At 43.6% G+C, this 24,339-nt stretch overlaps 3 protein-coding genes across 3 annotated transcripts in view; 2 read left to right on the forward strand and 1 right to left on the reverse strand.

The window, feature by feature from the left end:
* Positions 1 to 819: 819 nt before the first annotated feature.
* On the reverse strand, positions 820 to 9,920 carry LOC115139670 (denticleless protein homolog). The gene is made up of 15 exons (XM_029677298.2): positions 9,727 to 9,920; positions 9,263 to 9,388; positions 9,063 to 9,155; positions 8,772 to 8,833; positions 8,539 to 8,659; positions 8,106 to 8,171; positions 7,585 to 7,700; positions 7,399 to 7,472; positions 7,019 to 7,122; positions 6,678 to 6,782; positions 5,319 to 5,431; positions 5,083 to 5,172; positions 3,654 to 3,792; positions 2,717 to 3,384; positions 820 to 2,583 (listed from the first exon to the last, which is right to left on the reverse strand). The coding sequence occupies exons 1-15, from the start codon at positions 9,776 to 9,778 to the stop codon at positions 2,497 to 2,499; spliced, it is 2,016 nt and encodes a 671-aa protein (XP_029533158.1). The 5' UTR covers positions 9,779 to 9,920; the 3' UTR covers positions 820 to 2,496.
* A 45-nt stretch (positions 9,921 to 9,965) lies between these two features.
* Positions 9,966 to 21,223, forward strand: LOC115139669 (integrator complex subunit 7). The gene is made up of 20 exons (XM_029677297.2): positions 9,966 to 10,175; positions 10,524 to 10,653; positions 10,846 to 10,992; positions 11,372 to 11,509; positions 11,711 to 11,757; positions 12,105 to 12,304; positions 12,831 to 12,953; positions 14,605 to 14,722; positions 15,120 to 15,254; positions 15,597 to 15,694; positions 15,917 to 16,156; positions 16,359 to 16,496; positions 17,016 to 17,222; positions 17,795 to 17,989; positions 18,223 to 18,326; positions 18,443 to 18,511; positions 18,744 to 18,876; positions 19,061 to 19,159; positions 20,162 to 20,350; positions 20,639 to 21,223. The coding sequence occupies exons 1-20, from the start codon at positions 10,082 to 10,084 to the stop codon at positions 20,948 to 20,950; spliced, it is 2,916 nt and encodes a 971-aa protein (XP_029533157.1). The 5' UTR covers positions 9,966 to 10,081; the 3' UTR covers positions 20,951 to 21,223.
* A 1,145-nt stretch (positions 21,224 to 22,368) lies between these two features.
* LOC115139671 (acyl-CoA:lysophosphatidylglycerol acyltransferase 1-like) overlaps positions 22,369 to 24,339 on the forward strand; it is a 101,378-nt gene continuing 99,407 nt past the window's right edge. Inside the window, exons 1-2 of the mRNA XM_029677299.2 lie at positions 22,369 to 22,992; positions 24,004 to 24,256. Coding sequence (XP_029533159.1) covers positions 24,019 to 24,256 — 238 coding nt within the window. The 5' untranslated portion in view covers positions 22,369 to 22,992; positions 24,004 to 24,018. The remainder of the gene's footprint in view (positions 22,993 to 24,003; positions 24,257 to 24,339) is intronic.

The following is a 24,339-nucleotide window of genomic DNA, read 5'->3' on the forward strand; positions in this document are numbered from 1 at the left end:
ATCTAATTGTTTGTCAAAATACGATTAACACAGCACAAAACGCATGTGTGTTTATTATTGCTTTTAATAATGAGGGCGGCAGGTAGCTTAGCGGTTAAGAGCATTGGGTCAGTAACTGAAAGGTTGCTGGTGTGCTTCCCCGAGCCAACTATGTGCAAAATCTGCTGATGTACCCTTGAGCAAGGCACTTAACCCTAATTGCTCCTGTAAATTGCTCTGAATAAGAGTCTGCTAAATGAATGAAATTATGTCATTAATTATCTATTATTTCTCTCTGCATTGTTGGGAAGGGCCCGTAAGTAAGCATTTCAGTTAGTCTACACCTGTTGTGTACGAAGCATGTGACAGATAACCTTTGGTGTCAGGTTATAACAGAAGGGGAAAGTATACAGTAAAAACAGGTTGGAGACCAGTGTTGGAAACCTTTTACTGATGAACAGCATTGCATGGGGCTGTAAACCTAACGAGAAATGCAGTACACAGTACCATAGACATGTTTCTATAATTACCAACACAAAGTTGCCTCTTAACATTTTTTATTTTACAAGTATTGTTGTCTAGGGACATGCTTTCTGCAGTACTAATTCCAGTCCCATGGTCACTTCATGAATTGTAGCGTGACGTGGTAGTGACGCAGCTAATTATTCAGTATGGGGAGCCAACACTGGAATTCAAACATGACATGAACGGTGTAAGGTGAAGAATTTCACCCAGTAATGGTTATGGGAGGAAAAGCTGATCCTAGATCTGTACCACTCCAAAGTTGTATGCCAAGGTGATGGTATTTAATCAATGAAAAGTTCAGAAAGACACAGCAACTTTGGCTAAAGTCAGTTTATACAAGCAATAATCAAAGGTAATGTATATACACACACAAAATCCACATTTTCACAGAACTTATACAATGTCTTGTACAAATGAATAAACTGATGGCAGAAAAAGCCACACCAAGTATACAAAGTTAATGCACAAAATAAAGACATGAGGAAACTCAAAAGTCTGTCTTCTATGTTGCGCGAACAACCTGTTTTAAGGATACGCAATATTGTACCCATTGAGCAGAGGTTAAGAATCAACCCACATATATACAATACCAGTGAAAAGTTGACACACCTGCTCATTCAAGGATTTTCTTTATTATTCTACAATGTAGAAAATAGTAAAAATAGAGAAGACATCAAAACTATGAAATAACACATATGGAATCATGTAGTAAACAAACAAGTGTTAAACAAAAAGATCAAGTCCATATTATGGCAAGAACAGCTCAAATAAGCACAAATAAACAGTCCATCATTACTGTAAGACATGAAGGTCAGTCAATCCTGTGAAAAATGAAGAAAATGAATAACCATCAAGCGCTATGATGAAACTAGCGCTCATAAGGGCCACCACAGAAAAGGAAGACCCAGAGTTACCTCTGCTGCAGAGATAAGATCATTAGAGTTACTAGCCCCAAAAATTGACAATTAACTGCACTCAGATTGCAGCCCAAATAAATGCGTCAGAGTTCAAGTAACAGACACATTAACTGTTCAGAGGAGACCGCGTAACATCAGGCCTTCATGGTCAAATTGCTGCTGCTGAAAAAAAAAAAAACACGAGTAAAAAGGACACCAATAAGAAGAGACTTACTTGGGCCAAGAAACACGAGCAATGGACATTAGACTAGTGGAAATCTGTCCTTTAGTCTGATGAGTCCAAATTTGAGATGTTTGGTTCCAACTGTAATGTCTTTGTGAGATGCAGAGTAGGTGAACGGATGATCTCTGCATGTGTGGTTCCCACCGTGAAGGAGGTGGTGTGATAGTGCTTTGCTGCTGACACTGTCAGTGATTTATTTAGAATTCAAAAGGCACACAACCAGCATGGCTACCACAGCATTCGGCAGTGATACACCATCCCATCTGGTTGGGGCTTAGTGGGAAAATCATTTGATTTTCAACAGGACAATGACCCAACACACCCCCAGGCTGTGTAAGGGATATTTGACCAATACGGAGAGTGATGGAGTGCTGCATCAGTTGACTTGGACTCCACAAATCACCCGACCTCAACCCAATTGAGATGGTTTGGGATGAGTGAAGGAAAAGCAGCCAACATTTGCTCAGCATGTGGGAAATCCTTCAAGACTGCTGAAAAAGCATTCCAGATGAAGCTTGTTGAGAATGCCAAGAGAGTGCAAAGCTGTCATCAAGGCAAAGTGTGGCTACTTTGAAGAATCTCAAATAAATTTAGATTTGTTTAACACTTTTTTGGTTACGATATGATTCCATGTGTTATTTCATAGTTTTGATGTTTTTACTATTATTCTACAATGTAGAAAACAGTAGAAAAAAAATACCTTGAATGAGCAGCTCAGCTGTGTCCAAACTTTTGACTGATACTGTATAAATGCATATTTAAAAATATTTCTCGGTTGAACAGTGATCCCAATTAAAATACATATATTGTGCTCTCACTCAGCACTGAGAGCACAATTTCAATCCAAACTGATTACTCCAAAGTCTTTTGCTGGAAGTAGGAGGATATTTTCTGCATGGATCGTGGTGAGCGCATTGCTTGGGAGGGAGAGCGCATTGCCTGAGAGAGAAGAGAAAGATAAATGACAACAGGTACCATATTATGCAGTTAGAGCCATCAGTGTTTATTCTACATTGGGAGCCAATCCTGGTCATACTGTAACATCACTAATTTCAGGTCAACTTGTGCATACCGGTGAGGTGGGCATCCTGCCATCTCGCCTCTTGCAGGCAATGGGGCTTCTGGGAATGCTGCTGGTGTTTCCCACACCCTTCCTCAGCCTCTGGCTCATCACTGACAACCAGTCTGCCCCACCTGGAGAGTGGTTCTCCTTGTCTGCCTGTGTGGATGGGTCCTCCACCTGGAGGTCTGCTCCTTCCCAGGCCTCACTCCTCTCCGTGCCCACCAGAGGTGTCTCCTGGCTGGGGCAGCACATGCCTACCAGTCCTCGGCTGCTCTTGGCTGCAGGGTAGAGCTCCGTAATGCAGTTGCATTCCCCTGCACCATCGCAGCCCCCTGCTGCCCCACAGTCACCAGTCTCCAGTCGGCGCTTGGCCCTCCTCTCCGAGGGAGGAGTACCGGTTGGGCTCTGGGGGCTGAGCACCGTGTGGAGAGGAGAGGTGACCTGTCCCCAAGGAGACCCGGGGGTTCGGGAAAACCAGTTCCTGATGGAAGAGGGTGTTTTCTGGCATAGGAGGGTGGCTTTAGCACCCTGAAGGGTGGAGGCGGTGGTGGTGCTGGAGGGTAGAGGCACGTCGGCTCTACTACTGGAGCAGGCGGCAGGCTGGGGGGAGGACAGGGCCCCCAGACTCCCTGCCTGGGGACTCTTGGCTGGGGTGGACTCCATGTGGTTCAAAGGCCCTTAGAGAGAGAAGCAGAGTTTCAGTTTCAATCCAAAGAGTTCCGCTTGTTCAAGAAGCATTGGAGGTAGTCATCTTTGTTATCATTTGGCTACACAGACCAGTAAAAACAATTAAGGATGGTAACCACTGCATTGGATACGAAATTCCAGATATTCCCCATCTTCATCAGGCCATTTTATTAATGTCCTATCCAATTCTCTCATTGATCGGCATGTCAAAAATGTCATGTACCCTCTGCTGATAAATAGCAGCAGTAGCGATACTCACTTGGAATGGACACGGTGGTGGCAGGTTTAGGACATGCCCAGCCCACCAGATTGGCCTCTCCGACAGAGGACTTTGCTCCATCCGTCCCCCGGTCCAGACGCCAGATCCGTACGGTGTTGTCGTCAGAGCAGGAAGCAATCTGACAAGACAGAGCATGAGATTACACAGGGCCCCAATTTGCACCTCACCTAGCCTGGTTAAGCCAGACTGAATGCTGCACACATCATTGTTTCAATGGTGAACGCAGCTCTCAGTCTGGTCTACCTAGGCTACAAAACCTTCATCTCCTCCTGACCATTTCAACTATCACAACTCTGTTTTATGGCAAAGGCACAATTTACAATGTGAACATTTGCTCCGGGGACACAAAAATGGATCTAAAAGCAGCACAAAGGGTGTATTTCTTGGAAGCAACAGGATGAGCGTTCTAAAATCTGCTTATAGGGAGGTCGGAGACCTGGCAGTGTGGTGCCAGGACAACCACCTCTCCCTCAACGTGAGCAAGACAAAAAAAGCTGCTTTGTGGACTACAGGAAAAGGCGGGCCGAACAAGCCCCCATTAACATTGACGAGGCTGTAGTGGAGCGGGTGGAGGGGTTCAAGTGCCTTGGTGTCCACATCACCAAGACAGTCATGAAGAGGACACACCACCTTTTCCCCCTCAGGAGACTGAAAAGATTTGGCATGGGTCCCCAGATCCTCAAAAACTTATACAGCTGCACCATCGAGAGCATCCTGACCGGTTGCATCACCGCCTGATACGGCACCTGCTCGGCATTTGACCGTAAGATATTAGAGGGTAGTGCGTACGGCCTAGTACATCACTGGGGTCAAGCTTCCAGCATTCCAGGACCTATATAATATGCAGTGTCAGAGGAAAGCCCCAAAAATTGTCAGAGACTCCAGTCACCCAAGTCATAGACTTTCTTCTCTGCTACCACACGGCAAGTGGTACCAGAGCGCCAAATCTAGGACCAAAGGTCTCCTTAACAGCTTCTACCCCCAAGCCATAAGACTGCTGAATAATTAATCAAATGGCCACTGGACTATTTACATTGACAACCCCCCCTCCATTTGAATTGTACACTGCTGCTACTCTCTGTTTATTATCTATACATAGTCACTTCACCCCTACTTACATGTACAAATTACCTCGACTAACCTGTACCCCCGCACACTGATTGTATCAGTACCCCTCTGTATATAGCCTGGTTATTTTTTACTTTAGTTTATTCAGTACAAATGTTCTTAATGCTTATTGCACTACAATGTTAGTTAAGGGCTTGTAAGTAAGCATTTCATGGTAAGGTCTATACTTGTTGTATTCGGCGCATGTGACAAAGTTTGATTTGATAAGAATAACATTCTTAACACAAACCATCTGAAATCACGCTGGCTATGTGAACATAGACAAAATCTTAGATCTCACCTTTGTGAAATCTGTTGGGCACCACGCGATGGAGGTCACTTCCTGGTTATGGCCCTGAAGCATCATAGGAGCCTGCTTTGGGTCGGAGATCTGAAATAGGAGGTTAAGACACATTATAAAATGCATGGATATAATAGTTATTAAATAGTCAAAGCATGTTAATTTGTCGGCAATCGTCCATCAGTCTGCTTTTCAAAGGTTTTCCCTGGATTGGGTAAATCTAAATGTCAGCTCACCTTCCAGATGTACGTATGATGGTCACTTGAGCCACTAGCCAGGAACTGGTCGTCTGGGCTAACAGTGGACTTGACGTAAAACGAGGAGTTGAGGTGACCAGCGAAGACTGCCACTGAAAAAGAAAGACATGTTAGAACATCAGAAATAATGTGCACATAACCAGACATTGAAACCACCAGAACAACATTTGTTGTTCAGAGTACACAGGGCGAGTTCACAAAAAGTGGTCAACATAACTAAACAAATATCATCCTGAGGAGCAGGGCTCAACTAAGAACAATTTTTGTGCCCAAGTTGAAAACAAAGTAGGTGCACACAAAGAAATGTAGGAGCACAATGAAAAATATTTGCAATATTAAAGCTAGAATCCTTAATTTTTCTAGGTGCAATGGTGCTCCTAAATAAAAATTCTAGGTCACACATGCATGTAAAATGGTCGCACTGTAGAGCCCTGCTGAGGAGACACTCCAGTCAACACACATATTACTTCCTGTTCGGTCAAGGGACTGGTCACATTGTAAGTTAGAGCCCCCTGGGCTACATTCTTGACTAGTGTCGGCATAAAGACCCCACACCCAGCAGTGCAGCACTCAGTCTCAGCTAGTGGGTAAAAATACCAGGGTGGCGTTCATTAAGCACCGAACAGTAGACAGCGGAGTAAAACAGGGAGGGGCTACCTTGACTTGTCCAATAAGCACCGCACATTTTTGCTTTCCACTAACTTTTTAAAAAACATTTCCTTTGCATGTCCTAATGAACACATCCCAGGCTTAGATGACTCATTAAGAACACAAACACTGAGGTGTTTCTCATCTCTGTCAGTCAGACAGTCTCCTGTATACACTGTGGCCAACCTGTCTGTTTAACAACCTCTGGACCATTGTAAAGACGGTTTAATACCATACTTGTTTGGCACGTTATATTGTTATTCATTTTATCAGGTAAGTTGACTAGAACACATTCTCATTTACAGCAACGACCTGGGGAATAGTTTCAGGAGAGGAGACGTTAGCCAAATGATAGTAGCCACATTCATTATGACGGTGTTGGCACATGCAGTTGAACTAGCTATTCAAGCAAATAAATCTTCCCAAAGTATGGCATTTTTGCCTATCTGACAGCTTCCCATAAATTAAATAGTTTCAACCGTACAGTAGTGTGCAGCCCCACCTGGTGGAAAACAGTGGTAGTGACATAAAAAAATGTAATGGCATGCAGGAGCTTTAATGTGAATGGATGGGAGAATATACAGATGCATTAGAGTAACTTGCCATAAAACAAAGTCATGGGCTGAATGCAGCCATGCTTGATGGACGTGGCCATATAAATAGAATGACATGCAGAAGGCATTTGTTTACCTGGAGTGGTTTTCAATCCACTGACGTTAAACATGTAGATGTTGTCGTCGATGCAGTTGGAGAACAGGTTGGAGCCGGTGGAGTCCAACACCAGCCCCGAGTAACCTACCCAGAGAACACAGGTCAGGTCCTACACTTGTGCTACTCTATGAAACAAACACTTTTTTTAAACAACTGCTTCCTTCATTCCTTTACAGAATTCACTGATCTTTACTTTGATGAAAGGATGAGTTCCAGACAGTTGCTTCACCAATCCAGTAATATCGTATAAGAAATTAGCCTATTCCAAGGAAGGAAGGATACAATTATCAAGAATATGAGTCATGTTTGAGAAAACCCACCTAGCTTTCGTGTGCTGGAGCCTGGGTACGGGTACACCTGGAGCGGTATGGGATCGTGGTGGTATGCAGTGTAGCTTTTCCGAAGGTCCCACATCTTGATTATCCTGGTTAAAAGGAAAAACATCAAATTCAAAAGTAAAAATCAATCTTTGTGGTGCTGGCTTCACATACATCCCTATGACAGTCATCTAGATTTTTAATAAGCTTGTCACACCATCGTGCCAATCCAAACCATACTGGCTCAGATGTTATCCTTTCAATGTCCTTTTCAGCCAGGTTCAGAAACTGTGTCAGATACGTAAAATGGCCAGCGCAGTACGTAACCAGGGCAGCGCAGCACTGCTCAGTAGCATTAAAGTATTACACATCAGACTTCTTACCCATCAACAGCTCCTGAAGAGATGAGGGTGTGTGCATCACGGAACAGCACCACGGTGACACTCTGTTGGGAGTCCTACAAGACATGGAGAACAGATTTCAGATTTGCTCTTTAATATCCCAGTCCTGAACTATAATCAGTATGAAGTGAACAATAAAACTGACACTGGATCAGTTTTACTACTAACCACAGAGGGGGCCATGCCACGTGTGCCTGGGCGTCTCTTCTTCGTGTTAGAGGGTGTGTTTCTATCCATCTTATTGTGAGCCCCACTGATCTGCTTCACCTGCCTGTAGAATCCATCTGAAGGGAAAACAAACACCATTACCCACTCAATCTCTCGTAGATTGACACACATAACTGGTATCACAGCATCTGTCAACAGTCTGCAACAAGTAACAAGGAACTTTGTTCCGGTGCACAGATTTTCTTGTGACTGATCACTTGGACAAATTAGGATTTTGAATTTCTGGAGGGGACATTTGGCCCATAGACCTGCCTGTAACGTGTATATTCTAACACATCTCAGCCTAGAACTTAATAGAGCATTTGGCACAATTACCCAAGATTTTAGTCCTCGCTTTACTCACTGAAATATTGTAACTTTTGAAAGATTTAAGATCCAAAATATGCAACGACTAACCTATCGATTTCAAACATACTGTTTACACTAAAGAAAACGGTAATCACTTTCATATCTGTCCTTACCTTTTTTGCTGCACCTGGTGTCCCAGACCATAATATTCCCATCTCGGCCCCCAGTACAGAACACAGCTGTTGGAGAAGAGAGAAATTTGCATGGTTACTAAGAAGTTTTCGGACACAAACAACAAAGTCTGCAGTGGCCTAAAAAGCACAGGCTCCCCTGGTGAAAAACAGAAACTCTGCAGCAGCTGTTTAAGGAGAGTTTTGTTCTCAGTAGATGAACTGTCAAGCTGTTCTGTGATGATGCCTATAATAAAAAAAACTTTTAGGCATGGGTATACACACACACATAAGAAATCTGAAAGACCATACACTCAAAGCCATGTCTCTGCATTCAGGAAACATACTTAAAAAAATATGTCTATGGCTTCGTTTTTAATGTATCATGTGCTGCCGCTCTAGGACAATAAAGTTATTGAATTGATATGAAAATGACCTTTCTCCTGCTGTGTGAATGCCACAGACTTGAGGCTGCACTGGTGCCCCTTGAAGCTGCCAAGGAGTTCCCCCGATGCCACGTCCCACAGCTTGGCCATCTGATCACCGGATGCAGTCACCTGATGGAAATACACAACATTTTATCATGCATCTTCTAACACGTCTATAGAAAGTAGTAGTCTGTTTCACATCACACACAGTGATCAATCAGGGAAAACTGATCCTACTCACCAAGCTAGCCTCCCCTGGCACCCAAGCAAGGTCAAAGACAGCATTCTCGTGTGCCATCCATTCTATGGAATAGCAAAATAAAGTTTATACCCCAATTGGCATCTAATGACATTTAATGAGTTAGGGTCCTAAAACAAGGCAAGCTAGGCTGGAGATTCAGAGAGCTGCAATGGCTAGGTGGTCTGCATAATATGGGTACATTATCATATCATCTGTTGTCTCAGCCCAAAAAGCAAGATGCTTGAATTACTCTGTTGGTCATGTGGTTTTGCCACTCAGGTGATAAGTTACCTTTCAGGACTGGACTCTGTCTGTTATCTGTGTTGTAGAGCCTCAAGACACCCTCCTCGTTGGCCACAGCAAATACACTCTGCAACCCTCGAGCTAAAACGCCAGGAAAAGAAGTGGTTAACAGAAGAAAACAGGACATCGGGACAGTGTTTCATGGTTAACGCCTTCATATGCATACAGTAGAGTACTTCCTGTATTACCTGTAGAGAAGGCGCATCCAAAAGGGGGCACGGCTACCCCCATGTTCCCGTATGAGATGTGTTCATCATGCCGTGCACACTGGTAGCCGTTCAGCAGAGAGGACAACGGGTACTTTGGGCTGAGGTCTGGTGGTGAAGAGGAAACAACAAATACAACCACTATGAAACATGCAGCAAAAACCATGTGTGATATCCATCCCCAGGAACCGCCAAGGACCTCCTTAGCTATTTGTTAACGCTAGCCACTTCCCCACAACAATATCCATCCATCCATTAGCGACACAAAATGGCCAGCCTAGCAGCCAACAATGCTGAAGTAAACACAGCTGAGCTAGTTAACTAACTAACTTTGGCTAACTAGTTAGCTAGCTAGCTATAGCCAAATATCTTTCTCATTGTTCTATCTGTGCTATAGCTGCCTAGAAACATTGAAGGCAGACTACTGTCCACATTAACATTCTTACCATTGCGCCTCCGTTTACGGACTCCTCTGTCAACAATGGAGCGAAAAAGCATTTCTCTAACTCAGCCGAAGCCAGGCGATTTTTTAAAAACTATTTCTATTCGTCGGAGCAATTCCTATGCTGTGATCTTCTGTTTGTTTCCCCCCTTTCCCGCGAACTAATGAACTGAAAGAAAAGACGAATCTCCCGCTAATGTTGCGTCGCGTTCGCTGATTGGTTGGAAATGTTATACTTCCTGTATTACGTCACTTCATACCTCTGGGCCGAACGGAACACGTTAGCTATATCCGGTGGCTGAACTAATACTTTAAAATACAACATACAGTTGTTTCACGTGAAGTCTAAAATATAAACAATGTCGCTTTCTACTGCACGGTCATTCTTGTCAGAGGCCGGTTATGGGGAACAAGAATTGGATGCAAATTCAGCTCTCATGGAGTTGGACAAAGGTGTGTAGTTAGCCGACTGGCAACAAGCTAGGTGGCTAGCCATTTGTTATCCTTATCAATGCGAAACTAGTTTAACAGCTTAACATTTGAAACAACTGTTCTGTGTCATGTATCCCCGGAAGTTCATGCATTCAAGGGCACACAACGGCACATTTGTTAATTACAATTAAAATAACAAGAAAGCTAGCTTCTTAGTAGCGAACGCTAGGTGACGAGCAAACTTGAACTGCATTCAGACGTTTGTCAGTTAGGCATATGGCTACAGGGGATGGAACTGAAGTTGTCCTTCCAGATCTGTGTACACTGATAAATCTACATGTTTGACTGAATTCCTGTCATTTGTTACAGGTTTGCGGTCTGGGAAGCTTGGGGAACAATGTGAAGCAGTGGTCCTCTTCCCCAAACTCTTCCAGAAGTACCCTTTCCCCATCCTCATCAACTCTGCTTTTCTGAAACTGGCAGATATCTTCAGGCTTGGGTACAGAGAATTGTGACATTTAAACTAGACATTACTCTGCCAAATCATAAATGCACTTTTCACTTGTCGTTACTGATATGTATTAAAATGCATAAACCTCTGCCTCAGAATCGTTCCAAGGCAGCTAACCAGATTGAGTTTTGACCGTATTGTCCTACTGTAATAAATAAACAAACATCTCCCCTCTTTCAGGAACAACTTTCTGCGCCTCTGTGTGTTGAAGGTGACTCAACAGAGCGAGAAGCACCTGGAGAAGATCCTTAACGTGGACGAGTTTGTCAAGAGGGTCTTCTCTGTCATCCACAGCAATGACCCTGTGGCCAGAGCCATCACTCTCAGGTGCCATAGCGTGCACTTCTCTTTCCATTTAGGGTTTGATATCTTATGATGGTGGTTAAATCCACATTCCACACAGTGGCTGTGTTGCACATATGCATGGTGGTCATCGTTAGTCTCACATTTCAGAGAACAGAAATATTACATACCTACAACAATGTGAATTTAAATGTTTTTTTTAAATCGAGGCTAGGTTGTCATTGCCAGGAATAATTATGAGAAACCTCACTGATTCCAAAAGAAAACGTCATACATACACCATAGAAGACCAAGCTTTTATTTTTCTTTGTAAAGACTCAATCATCTTCACTTACATGATTTCTAATTCTCTGTGTTTTGTCCTGTTTTTTAAATAAATAAAAAACTTTTTTTTTTTATGAAGGATGCTTGGCAGTTTGGCCACTATCATCCCGGAAAGGAAGAATGCCCATCACAGCGTTCACCAAAGTCTGGACTCTCATGACAACGTCGAAGTAGAGGCCGCCATTTTTGCATCGGCCTGCTTCTCTGCACAGTCAAAGTAAGTGGGTCTCTGTTTGAGAAGTTTCAATGTGGTCTATGTTGTCTGCCCAAACTGTCATGATTTTAACTTTGCTTAATCCCTTACAAACTGTTGAGAAAATTGTTTTGTTCTATGCCCCATCCAGGAAAGAGGAATAATGATGTATTCAGTGTCTGACTCATTGAACATTTTCTGTTCTTTGTCCCTTTCAATCTGTAGAGACTTTGCAGCTGGGATTTGCAACAAAATCAGTGAAATGATTCAAGGTAACATAATGTCTCTAGTATCATGTGAACATCTTGTGCAGAATCATATTACATTCTGTGAAATTTGTGTTTAGTTATTTACAAGCAACTGACCAAGCACATTGGTGGTGTTGTAGAGAAGAAAAGGCCATGCAATTCCTTTTAAGTAAAGCATCCAGGGTCATGTTCATTAGTCTACACTGTAGCAAAACATTTTGCAACAAACCAATGTAAGCGTTTTGTTATTGGACAAGTTCAGATAGTACCTTCGGGTTTCTGAACTTTTTCTTCCATTTCGTGCCAACTGAACATTACCCAGTTGATCTCCCACTGGGCCGTGCTATCACTACGCTCTTCTTCCGCTCCAGGTCTGGACACCCCAGTGGACCTGAAACTGAAGCTGATCCCTATGTTGCAGCACATGCACCACAATGCCAGCCTGGCCTCTAGCAGCCGAGAGCTGCTGCAGCAGCTGGTCACCTCCTACCCCTCCACCCCCATGGTCATTGTCACCCTGCACACCTTCACCCAGCTGGCCGCCTCCTCGCTCATTGACATCCCCAAACAGGTAGCTATAGTAACAGACACTAGGGGATAACTATGGGGACGTGGCTGGCGTGCACACTGATATTACATTTTCAAATTGGTTCAAATTAAGGTAAAAGTCCGTTTTAGATTTTGGCTAGACGTGCTGTCAATGGGATGCTGGTCAGGAAAATCCTCAGTCTCTCCCCAGACACTAATGGACATTAGAATCCCATTGGTATAGAACTCAGACAATTTTTGGCAGCTGGACCCTATTTGGTATAACAGTTGACACCACAGCACAGACAGAGTGTATTTCATCCAAAACAATCATACAAACAGATCTCCACGTGTAGAATTTGAGTGACAAGTGACTTGTTAATATCACCTGCAACTCTGAAGCCCAGATGACAGCAAAGCTTAGCAACAGTGGAGATTGCTAATGCAGATGCATACTGTGGCAGGCTATAAAATCTAAATTCCTTTCCTGAGCTCAAGAATCTGAGAGATCTGTAGAAGGCTTTGAATAATGTTTAAATGGCTAGTCTCTTTTCCCCCACTGTCTGCAGTTACAGCTGCTTCTCCAATATTTGAAGGAGGACCCCAGGAAAGCAGTCAAGAGATTGGCTATCCAGGACTTGAAGCTCCTGGCTAAAAAAGCCCCCCATCTCTGGAACAGAGAAAACACTCAGGTGGGGTCTTATGTCCCACACATACAGTACCAGCCAAAAGTTTGTACACACCTACTCATTCAAGGGTTTTTCTACATTGTAGAATAATAGTGAAGACATAAAAACTATGAAATAACACACATGGAATCATGTAGTAACCAAATAATCTTTAAACAAATCTAAATATATTTGAGGTTCTTCAAAGTAGGCGCCCTTTGCCTTGATGACAGCTTTGTACACGCTTGGCATTCTCTCAACCTGCTTCCCCTGGGATGCTTTTCAGTCTTGAAGGAGTTCCCACATATGCTGAGCACTTGTTGGCTGCTTTTTCTTCACTCTGCGGCCCAACTCATCCCAAACCATCTCAACTGGTTTGAGGTTGGGTGATTGTGGGGTCCAAGTCATCTGATGCAGCACTCCATCACTCTCCTTCTTGGTCAAATAGCCCTTACACAGCCTGGAGGTGTGTTGGGTCATAATCACACTAAGCGCAAACCAGATGGGATGGCGTATCACTGCAGAATGCTGTGGTAGCCATGCTGATTGTGTGCCTTGAATTTTAAATTAATCACCAACCGTGTCACCAGCAAAGCACCATCACATCACCTCCTCCATTCTTCACGGTGGAAACCACACATGCAGAGATCATCTGTTCACCTACTCTGCGTCTCACAAAGACAAGGCGGGTGGAACCAAACATCTCTAATTTGGGCAGATTTCCACCGTTCTAATATCCATTGCTCATGTTTCTTGGCCCAAGCAAGTCTTTTCTTCTTATTGGTGTCCTTTAGTAGTGGTTTCTTTGTAGCAATTCAACGAAGGCCTGATTCACGCAGTCTCCTCTGAACAGTTGCTGTTTCGATGTGTCTGTTACTTAAACTCAAGTATTTATTTGGGCTGCAATTTCTGAGGCTGGTAACTAATTAACTTATCCTCTGCAGCAGGGGTAACTCTGTGTCTTCCTTTCCTGTGGCGGTCCTCATGAGAGCCAGTTTCATTATAGCACGTGTTGGTTTTTGTGACTGCACTTCAAGAAACTTTCAAAGTTCTTGACATTTTCTGGATTGACAGACCTTCATGTTTTAAAGCAATGATGGACTGTCGTTCCTTTTTGCTTATTTGAGATATTTCTGCCATCGTTGAATTGCTACAAAGAAACCACTACTAAAGGACACCAATAAGAAGAAAAGACTTGGTAATTTACCAACTAGGGTTATCTTCAGTATACCACCCCAACCATGTCACAACACAACTGATTGGCTCAAACGCATTAAGAAGGAAAGAAATTCCACAAATTAACTTTTAACGAGGCACACCTGTTAATTGAAATGCATTCCAGGTGGCTACCTCATGAAGCTGGTTGAGAGCGAGTGAGAGTGCAAAGCTGTCATCCAGGCCAAGGGTGGCTACTATATTTTGATTTGTTTAACACTTTTTTTGGTTACTACTTGATTCCATATGTGCTATTTCATTACTATTATTCTACAATGTAGAAAATAGTAAAAATAAAGAACCCAAACTTGACTGGTAATGTACCTGCAAGTTATTCCTCCATAATGAAACTGCAAGTAGGGAATTCGTTCAGTTTGAGGATAATCCATGTTTTCATGATACTGTGTTAATTTATTTTCGTTGCAGTGCATTAAATAAATGGTTATTGCTCTGTGTGTAGACCCTGTGTGAGTGTGCCCTGAGTAGCCCTTACAACAGCCTGAAGCTGGGCATGCTGTCTGTTCTCTCAACCCTCTCTGGAACCATCGCCATCAAACAGTACTTCAACCCTGGAACAGGTATAGTATAATGCAAACAGTACTTCAACCCTGGAACAGGTACAGTATAATGCAATATGCCTGACTTTCAGTACAGGCAATCGTAAGACACATTTACTTTCAATTAAAACAATGTTTTTCTTAAGTTTAACCATGTATCGCTTTAAGCTCTTGGCCCACATTCAAAATATGTCTCGGCGTATGAGTGCTAATCTAGAATCAGGTGCAATTTGTCCATAGAATCTTATTCATATGATCTAAAGGGCTAAACTGATCCTATATCAGCACTCCCACTCTGAGACTCTTTGTGATTACGGGCCCTGCTGTTTTGGGGCCTTGTGATATGTTGGGAACATTCAGTCAAGTACTCAAGTTGAGTTCAGAACTTCCCAAAACATTCCTCCTTTCTACCCCTCAGGTGGTGTTTCCGCCCCTCCCCGGCTCACTGACCTGGTTAAGCTGGTGCAGGAATGCTGTTACCACAGCAACCTGGCTGTCGCTGCCCATGGAGTCACTGTACTCGCTAACATCGCTATTTCATGTCCAGAGAAAGGTGGGCGCTGGGTATAGGGTACCACTTAGTGGTATTTGATGTCCTCTTACTCATCTTTCATTAGCTACCTGACCATCACAGGACTTCACAGGCATTTTAAAATGGGGCTTACCTTAGGAAAAACTTCCAGTAGGGGACTAATTCATGGTTTAAAAAAAGGGTTTGATGCACTCAAAGGTCTTCAAAGGCCTTCACAGATTACCTGTACAGTATTTGGGTTTTTCAGCAATACAATTACAGCTCATCCATTTCATTAACTGCGGTGTTTTGTTCTTTGCAAAAACATTTTTTTTGCATTTTTTAATGCTTTCACTGACTTATTGTCCTGCTTTTCCTCTCCAGACATGATGCAGCTGGAGCAGGACACAGTGATGGGGTTGGAGTCTCTGCTGGTGCTCTGCAGTCAGGATGACAGCCCCAGAGCTCAGGCCACACTCAAGGTGGGTAGCACCCAGGACCCATATGTCTATACATTACTCGTACAGTGAGGGGAAAAGATACTTGGCTTACTCAGTAGTCGTATAAACGGCCATGCGAACGCTGTAATTTATTGTTAGTTTATAGATAGGTTTACAAATCTGTAATAAACAGTTATAACACATTTGTTGTAATTGTGTACTCATTCTTTTCCTCACTCCGTGTGTTTCCCTCTCACTCCCCAGACGGCTCTCACGTCATTGGTCCAGCTGCTGAAGAGTCGCCCCCACCTCAGCCAATCAGCGGTGGAGTTCCTGCTGTGCCAGCTGCACTTGGCCCGTGACCCCTCCCGCGTGCTGATGTGCCACGCCCTGGCGGCCATCGCCACTCAGTTGCCTGTGCTAGGAGAGGGCATGCTGGGGGATCTTGTGGACCTCTACCGGGTGGCCAGCCACTCGTCCACTGACAAGCAGCAAGAGCTCCTGGTGAGAGATGCACAAAGCCCTAATACTGTCATTGCCCTAAGGGGACTAATAAAGTTGTTGAAATGAAATGCATTTGTTTGTTTTTTACCACACAATTTGCTCTGTGTGATGTATTTTTTTAACGCTGTTCTCCAATCATGAATCCCACCTACTGGATACTGACATCTGATTTGTGTTATCACCTCCCTTCTGCTCCCCGCAGGTTTCCTTGGCGACGGTGGTGTTTGTGGCTAGCCAGTCGTCCCTGTCGGCAGAGGTGAAGACTGTGATCAAGCAGCAGCTGGAGAACGTGGCCAACGGCTGGACGGTGTACTGTATAGCCCGGCAGGCCTCGCGCATGGTGAGTTTCTTTTCTGCGGGAAGTAAAGGTTTGTTGAATCTGGCACATTTGCAGAAATGTTGATACCTGCATTGTCCCTGTCAAATTAACATAATAAAATAAAGCAGGCACTTGTAGTCTACATCTCTCTGAAGTAAACCCAAGTAAAGATGAATGCATAAAGCACATATATAAGCTTCCTGTTGAAGGATTATCCCCATAGACATATACTGTGATATGTATAGGGAATATCCGTGCTGTGCTCATTTAGGTTGGAATCCTAAATGCCCACACTTAACTTGGCACTCGCCTAAATCATGCATTGATGTCAATGACAGACTTTTGTGAAAACTCGAATAACACGCGCAGATCTCAGGTTAGGATTCAGGCCTTAGTCATTAGTCACTAATACTGATGCCTCGCCTCAACACAGTATTTGGAAATGTTTAGAAAAAACTTTTCCACCCTACTGTCCTGACCTGTGTGTTTTGTTTGCCAGCCTGCCTCCATAACATCTTGTCTGGACCTCTGTCCTCGCAGGGTTGCCATGAGTTCTCCAGCGAGCTGTACCAGAGCTTGCGGACACGTGTGGCCTCCGAGCACTTCTACTTCTGGCTCAATAGTCTGAAGGAGTTCTCCCAGGCCGAGCAGTGTCTGAACGGCCTGGAGGACGGAGACTACAGCGCCGCCATGACGGCCATCGCCGAGGCCCTGCGCTCCTACCAGAAGGGCATTGCCTCCCTCACGGTCAGTGACTGGCAACCTGCTTATAGGAAGGCAACGGATCCATTTTTAAATCAACTGTAAACAACTGACTTCACCCTATTGTAGGTTTCAATATGGCAGGTAGCCTAGTGGTTAGAGCGTAGGGCCAGTAACCGAAAGGTTGTCAGCTCTGGGATTCGATTTAGCAAGGTATTAATCTGTCGTTCTGCCCCTGAACAAGGCAGTTAACCCACTGTTCCTAGGCCGTACTTGTAAATAAGAATTTGTTCTTAACTGACTTGCCTAGTTAAATGAAAATACAGCAGGGTTGCAGTCGATTAAGTTTTAAATTCAGTCCATTCCGGAAGTGAATAGAAATTCTATTTCATGAGTTGAAAATGTTTCCATTCGTGAATTGGATTTCAATTAACTTTGTGAATTGACTGAAATTAAGTGTGAATTTACCCCAACCCTGCTGTATTGTTTTTATGTGCTTTTAAACCTGTCAGAATCCTTTTAGCCAGGTAGTACTGGAGTTCAATGGTTCTTTCCAGTCTGCTTAACTATCCAGTTAATGAGCTGGGTAGTATTGAAAGTCAACTCTCAACCTCTAGGCTGCCAGCACGCCCCTAAGCCCACTGTCGTACCAGTGTGACTTTGTGAAACTGCGCATTGACACGCTCCAGGGCCTGTCCCAGCTCATCTGTACCTGCAACAGCCTGAAGACCAGCCCGCCCCCTGCCATTGCCACCACCATCGCCCTCACCTCAGGCAACGAGCTGCAGCGCTGCGGACGCATCGCCATGCAGGTACAGGGGAAGGGACACTGAGTTCAAATTCTATTTCTGAATGTCAATTCAAAACCATTGAATTCTGAGTAAATGTATGGTAGTACTAACATTACTCCATACAGTAAGACTGGGGGGTCAGTCTGTACAGAAGAAGGGGGTTATGAATGGCTGGCGGGATGAACACGGATATCTATTCCATCAATGGATATATAGAAACCTCTCGATCTCTATATTTTCTTTCTCCAACTCAGATGAGGGTGTCCATGGATGAGTTCCGGAGTATTGCTGCCCGCTACGCTGACCTGTACCAATCCTCATTTGACGCTGACTCTGCCACCCTCCGTAACGTGGAACTGTATCCTTAAACATAAGAGGACGGACACGCCTTGCCCATTAAATCACTAGTTAGAATCTTAGTTAAAACCACTTCCATTGACAATCCTCTCACATGTCTTTAACTGTTGGCTACAGACAACAACAGAGCTGCTTGCTGGTCTCCCATGTCATCGAGGCTCTGATACTGGACCCACATTCAGCCAGGTAAAGCTTGTTAATATGACTAACAACCTTATTCACTCATTGCTGTGTAATGTTTAGGGGATTATTTTCCTTACCACACCAGCAGCCTAACGTAGTATTCCAGGAAGTGTTGTCTTGAGTTTACTTTAGTCTGGACATTTCAGTTGATTCAATCTGAGTTCTACCAAAACTCATTTTATTTTGTGAAAATTCTATTGAAGCAAATGGGATATCTCTCTGTTCTGCCCTCTAGTTTCCAGGACTATGGGACCCTGGGCTCAGTGCAGACAGAGAGCGAGTATGAGAGGCGGATGATGTCTGTGTTCAACCACGTCCTGGAGGAAGTGGAGGGCCTAAGCAGGAAGCACCCTCCTGTCTCTTACCTGGTGAGGTCATCAAACTACCTACGGTTGTGTTCATTAGGCACCAAATGAAGAAAATTGACAAACTGAGAACCACTACCTGGACAGTTTTCAGTTGCTTGCCCTAATTAACCTGTAATGATGCTTCTTCCAGCTGGTCAGTGAATGGGATGACAAAATGCTAACCTATTTGTTTTTGTTTATGTAGCACACAGGTTGTCTATGTGATGCGGTCATAGCTCTGCTTAAGGTCCCACTGTCATTCCAGAGGTACTTCTTCCAGAAGCTTCAGTCAACCAGTATTAAGGTAATTAACTAATGCAATAAAAAATACTATTCGGAATACACTACTTTAGCTCAGTTCTTGCTTTAGGAGCCATTTGATGCGTTGGTATTTGGTACACTGTAAAATGTATGTATTAGATTTGCAATAACATGAAGAAGTAAATCAAATCAAATGTTATTTGTCACATACACATGGTTAGCAGATGTTAATGCGAGTGTAGCGAAATGCTTGTGCTTCTAGTTCCGACAATGCAGTAATAACCACAAGTAATCTAACAATTCCAAAACTACTGTCTTATACACAGTGTAAGGGGATAAAGAATATGTACATAAAGATATATGAATGAGTGATGGTACAGAGCAGCATAGGCAAGATACAGTAGATGGTATTGAGTACAGTATAAACATATGAGATGAGTATGTAAACAAAGTGGCATAGTTAAAGTGGCTAGTGATACATGTATTACGTAAGGATGCAGTAGATGATATAGAGTACAGTATATACGTATGCATATGAGATGAATAATGTAGGGTATGTAACATTATATTAGGTAGCATTGTTTAAAGTGGCTAGTGATATATTTTACATCATTTCCCATCAATTCCCATTATTAAAGTGGCTGGAGTTGAGTCAGTGTCAGTGTGTTGGCAGCAGCCACTCAATGTTAGTGGTGGCTGTTTAACAGTCTGATGGCCTTGAGATAGAAGCTGTTTTTCAGTCTCTCGGTCCCAGCTTTGATGCACCTGTACTGACCTCGCCTTCTGGATGATAGCGGGGTGAACAGGCAGTGGCTCGGGTTGTTGTTGTCCTTGATGATCTTCATGGCCTTCCTGTGACATCGGGTGGTGTAGGTGTCCTGGAGGGCAGGTAGTTTGCCCCCGGTGATGCGTTGTGCAGACCTCACTACCCTCTGGAGAGCCTTACGGTTGTGGGCGGAGCAGTTGCCGTACCAGGTGGTAATACAGCAGTATTTTGCATTGAAATTGATTCAGACTTATTTAATGTTTTTTTTTGCTCTTCCAGCTTGCTCTTTCCCCATCTCCTCGAACCCCGACCGAGCCAATCCCAGTGCAAAACAACCAACAGCTAACTCTGAAGGTGGAGGGCGTGGTGCAGCATGGCTCCACCCCCGGACTGTTCCGCAAAATTCAGTCTGTCTGCCTCAACGTCAGCTCCACTCTTCAGAGCAAGACTGGTGGGCCCGAATACAAGGTGACTCTTCACCTATCCCACCACCTGCCCTAGTCGTGATTATTGCAGTGGTTATTTACCTTACACACTACTGGTCTGTTGTTATAAACGGTTAAGGCTGTTGATGGATATCTCATATGCTTTTCCTATAAAGTTACAATGTCTCTAGCTACTATGGTTTTAGACCCTTTTTTTAGCTTAATTTAGACAAAAAATTACAACTCACTGGTTCAGCTTCATTAATTGTATTTGATTAATACAACTCCATACCAAAGTATGTAACCACCAGCATATTTAATTTCCCATCAGATTCCACTGGACAGCAACACCAACGAGATTGAGCAGCGGGTGGAGCCGCACAATGACTACTTCAGCACCCAGTTCCTGCTTAACTTCTCCATCCTGGGCAGCCACATGGTCAACGTGGAGGCCTCAGTTGTGGACGAGAGCGGCATCGAGTGGAAGACCGGGCCCAAGACCACTGTGTCGGTCAAGTCCCTGGAAGACCCTTACGCCCAGCAGCTCCGCCACAACCAGCAACAGCAGCAACAGGCACAGCAGGCTAGGCCCGAGACGGCCCCGGCCCCCCAGAGGAGTAGTGTATACGCCCGCTTCCAGTGATACCTCTAACCCATTGTGTTGTCCCATAACTTGTTTGTATGTTTCCTTTCCTTCGTCAACGCTCATCTGAAAAGACTGGACTGGAGCAATCGAGGCATGAGCAATGGCTTGGTGAGCTTTCACCTACCCATCATTGCGTTCACCTATCCATTTTTTCTTAGGTTAGTGGTCACAAAGGAAGGAACCTCCCCTCAGGAGGTTTCTTGTCTTGTAGAATTCCCAGTGACTGTTTACGAATATTCTGTCAATTATTAAAGGCCACATTTCATTGAAGCTCTGCAATGTGAGTCTTTGTGTGATTGTGGCTCGATTGTTGTCATGCTGTTTAGGGACACTAGGACAAATTCCCATTTATATTATATCTCTGTACCTTTATTAGCTTTCGATAAAGGCCTTGTATATTGGAAATATAAATGGTCAGTAAAATCTACTTACTGCAGGTTAGTGCACAAGAATGCAACTATGCAACATTTAGTCATTCAATTCTCTAGGTGGAGGGCTGCACCTCCATAGGGTTCCCCTGACTGTCAGTGAATCTAGTGGTCCATGTCCACTTGCTACCCCCTTACTCGGTGTGGTTCCAAATAAGACCAGCAGGGGGCGACCAGTGACAATATAGTGAAGTCTACATTGCAAAACAAAATCAAATGGTAATGATATAATGGAAGAGTACTTTGCATTATTTCTACAATCTTACAAGTATGGACTACAGTCTTTTGATCAATTTATTTGCTGTTACCCACTTAGTGCACTGTGTATGTAGCACTCTACCTTGTGATATTTTCTCTGTCCTTAACACAATTATATGTTGAGTTGTTAGGTACAGTTAATTTTTATTCCACAATAGTTTCAGTGATGGGCCGAATAGGCCTATGCACCGGTGATGTTTAATTGACTCCTGTAGGCAGTCATTGTAAATAAGAATATGTTATGGCTGCGATCCCCGTACCAACATCAGGGGAAATTTCAGAGTGACAACTAAAAATACAATTTAACTGGCTTTGCCTAGTTCAATTAAATATTCTACAGCTTTCACAATGAACTGGCGGGAAAGTTTGAACGCAATGGGCGCGCGGAGGACGGATCTGTTTTCGTTTACGATTAAATGTATTACGTCAGAATGCCCAATTCATAGATACGGAGTCAGAATAATGTCATTTAACAGGCTCTCCATGACCCAATGTTAAAATGTTTCCAATCAAATGTATCAATCAGTCTAATTTGCATACACATTTTGATTGGATGATAGCTGTGAGGGTTATCGAATCAGGATAAAATCCTATGATTTCAATAAAATATCAACGTTCTATCATTAAAGATTTCCTGTCATTTGCCGGTGGGGTGCATTTGCAAATGACAGGAGAGGCAAGGAGTGGAATGTAATAGCTGAACAGAGACGGCAACCAGGCGAATGGTTAATCATCTTTGTCTCTAAAGCGTTTGATGCTGTTTGTTAGGCAGAGCTTGCGCAGATCCACGTTTTCTCAGCGTCGTCGTCATAAATGATATTCTCCTCTGGTGGCCGCTCCATAAGTAGCTAGCGATAATCGAACGGGTCGGTGAAACTAGCGGAGCAGAATGTTAAATATCACCCGATGTGCAAACTGAAACGCTGCAGCATTTGCACTAAAACAACGGCGTGTTATATGGCTCTTCCAGCAAGGGATTGTTGCAATTGGATTAAAGTAGACGCAAGAGATGTTGATAGAAATATCTAGCTAGCCAAAGTACTAGCTAACCGATGTTGCATCGATGGAATTATTCGAGTGCCATTGATTGAGATGCACCCAGCGACGCTAAATGAGTGGCTAACTAGCTACATGGATAGTATTAGCGGCTAGCTAGCCGTGACGGGAGTGTGGACGTTTAGTAACGTTGTGTGAATGGGAGATATACCATTTTGATACCTCAATGTTTAAGGATCTAACATGTTAACTAAATACATGTGACTTGGTATTCATCCATGCTAAGCCAGCGTTCTGTTTTATCGTCCGGCAGCGACATTTGGACGGGGGGACAGTAGCTAAGATTACTAAGATTGGGTGAGTTACAGTAAGAAGATCAAGTGATAACATTGATGTTAACTAGCCATTTGCTGCAACGTCTGATAGTGATTTAGAGTTTATCGCCATTGTGTTTAACTAGTAGCTAAATTGGCTAGATAGCCAGGATTAGCTAACCACACAAGGCTAGTTAGCCAGCTAATAAGACATTGGTGCAGAATTTTAAAAAGCGGACTTTGTACAAACACCTTACAAAATCAATGGGAATGGCAGCTAGCATGTCCCCTCAAACTTGACTGTGTCGATATTGAAGATGGAAATTATGTTGGTGGTGGCTTATTAGTTAGCCAGCCAGCTAAGAACAGCGTCTGTCCAGCACTTCAACATCCGTTATACCGCTAAAGTAAGCTACTGGGCTAACGTTAGCCAGCTCAGCAACTAATGTTAACAGCCGGTAGCTAGACGTTGTACGTCTGTTTCAGTCAGAGCATCATTTGATTGGCTTAACATTAACTAGTAGTTGACAATGCCCTGGTTGAAGATAACACAGCCAATAGCTTTATATTTCTAAGAATTCGCTGAATATCTAGCCAGCTAAGTCAGTTGGTATGGGATCTACTACTGGACAAAGTCAACTGAACTGTTGTGGGTCTGTTCATTCCATGACCTCCACGTTGTACTGGACTTGCAAGATGTGGAGACATGATTTAAACCCGGAGTCCTGCTCAATGATATTAGCTAGCTGGCAGCATCTATTGTAACTATAAAGCACATTGAAACTATAACATGGATAACCGAGCCCAACGTTAGTCTCTAGAAAGGCTGCCTCCATTTTCAGGTAGTTAGTTAGCTAACGTTTGTTAGGTTGTCATGCATCCCATTTAGAACGGCCGAACAATATTTGTAGCTAGCCAACTAACGTTAGCTAGTTACATATCGGCATGCTTTTCTTAGCTAACGTTAGCCATGTTTTCTGGTTAGTCATATTTTTCAAGTTTGTACCACTCATAAATAATTGCTAGCTAACTGGTTTTCTCCCTGTTTTCACAGGTAGTGTGCATCAGTATGGCACAACTTCTAGAAGGTGCCCGCAACCTGGGCTGGGTACTCCTGAACTCCTTCCTTCGTTTCATCTTTGTCTTCATTAATAACTGTGTAGCAATCCCTTCCTATTGCCTCTACTGCATTCTTCTTCAACCCCTCAGAGTAATGGACAGCCGTACTTTCTGGCTCATTGAAGGAATAATGTTCAAATGGATGTTGGCAATGGTGTCACAGTGGGGCTGGGTTGCAGGCTATACAGGTAAGATGCTACACATCAAGCCTGGAATGCTTTTCTTTGGATCAAAGTCGTGGTTGAAACTGGGAATGGTTATGAATGCAGGG

Source organism: Oncorhynchus nerka, linkage group LG13 (genome assembly GCF_034236695.1).
Source record: "Oncorhynchus nerka isolate Pitt River linkage group LG13, Oner_Uvic_2.0, whole genome shotgun sequence".
NCBI classification, from domain to species: Eukaryota; Metazoa; Chordata; class Actinopteri; order Salmoniformes; family Salmonidae; genus Oncorhynchus; species Oncorhynchus nerka.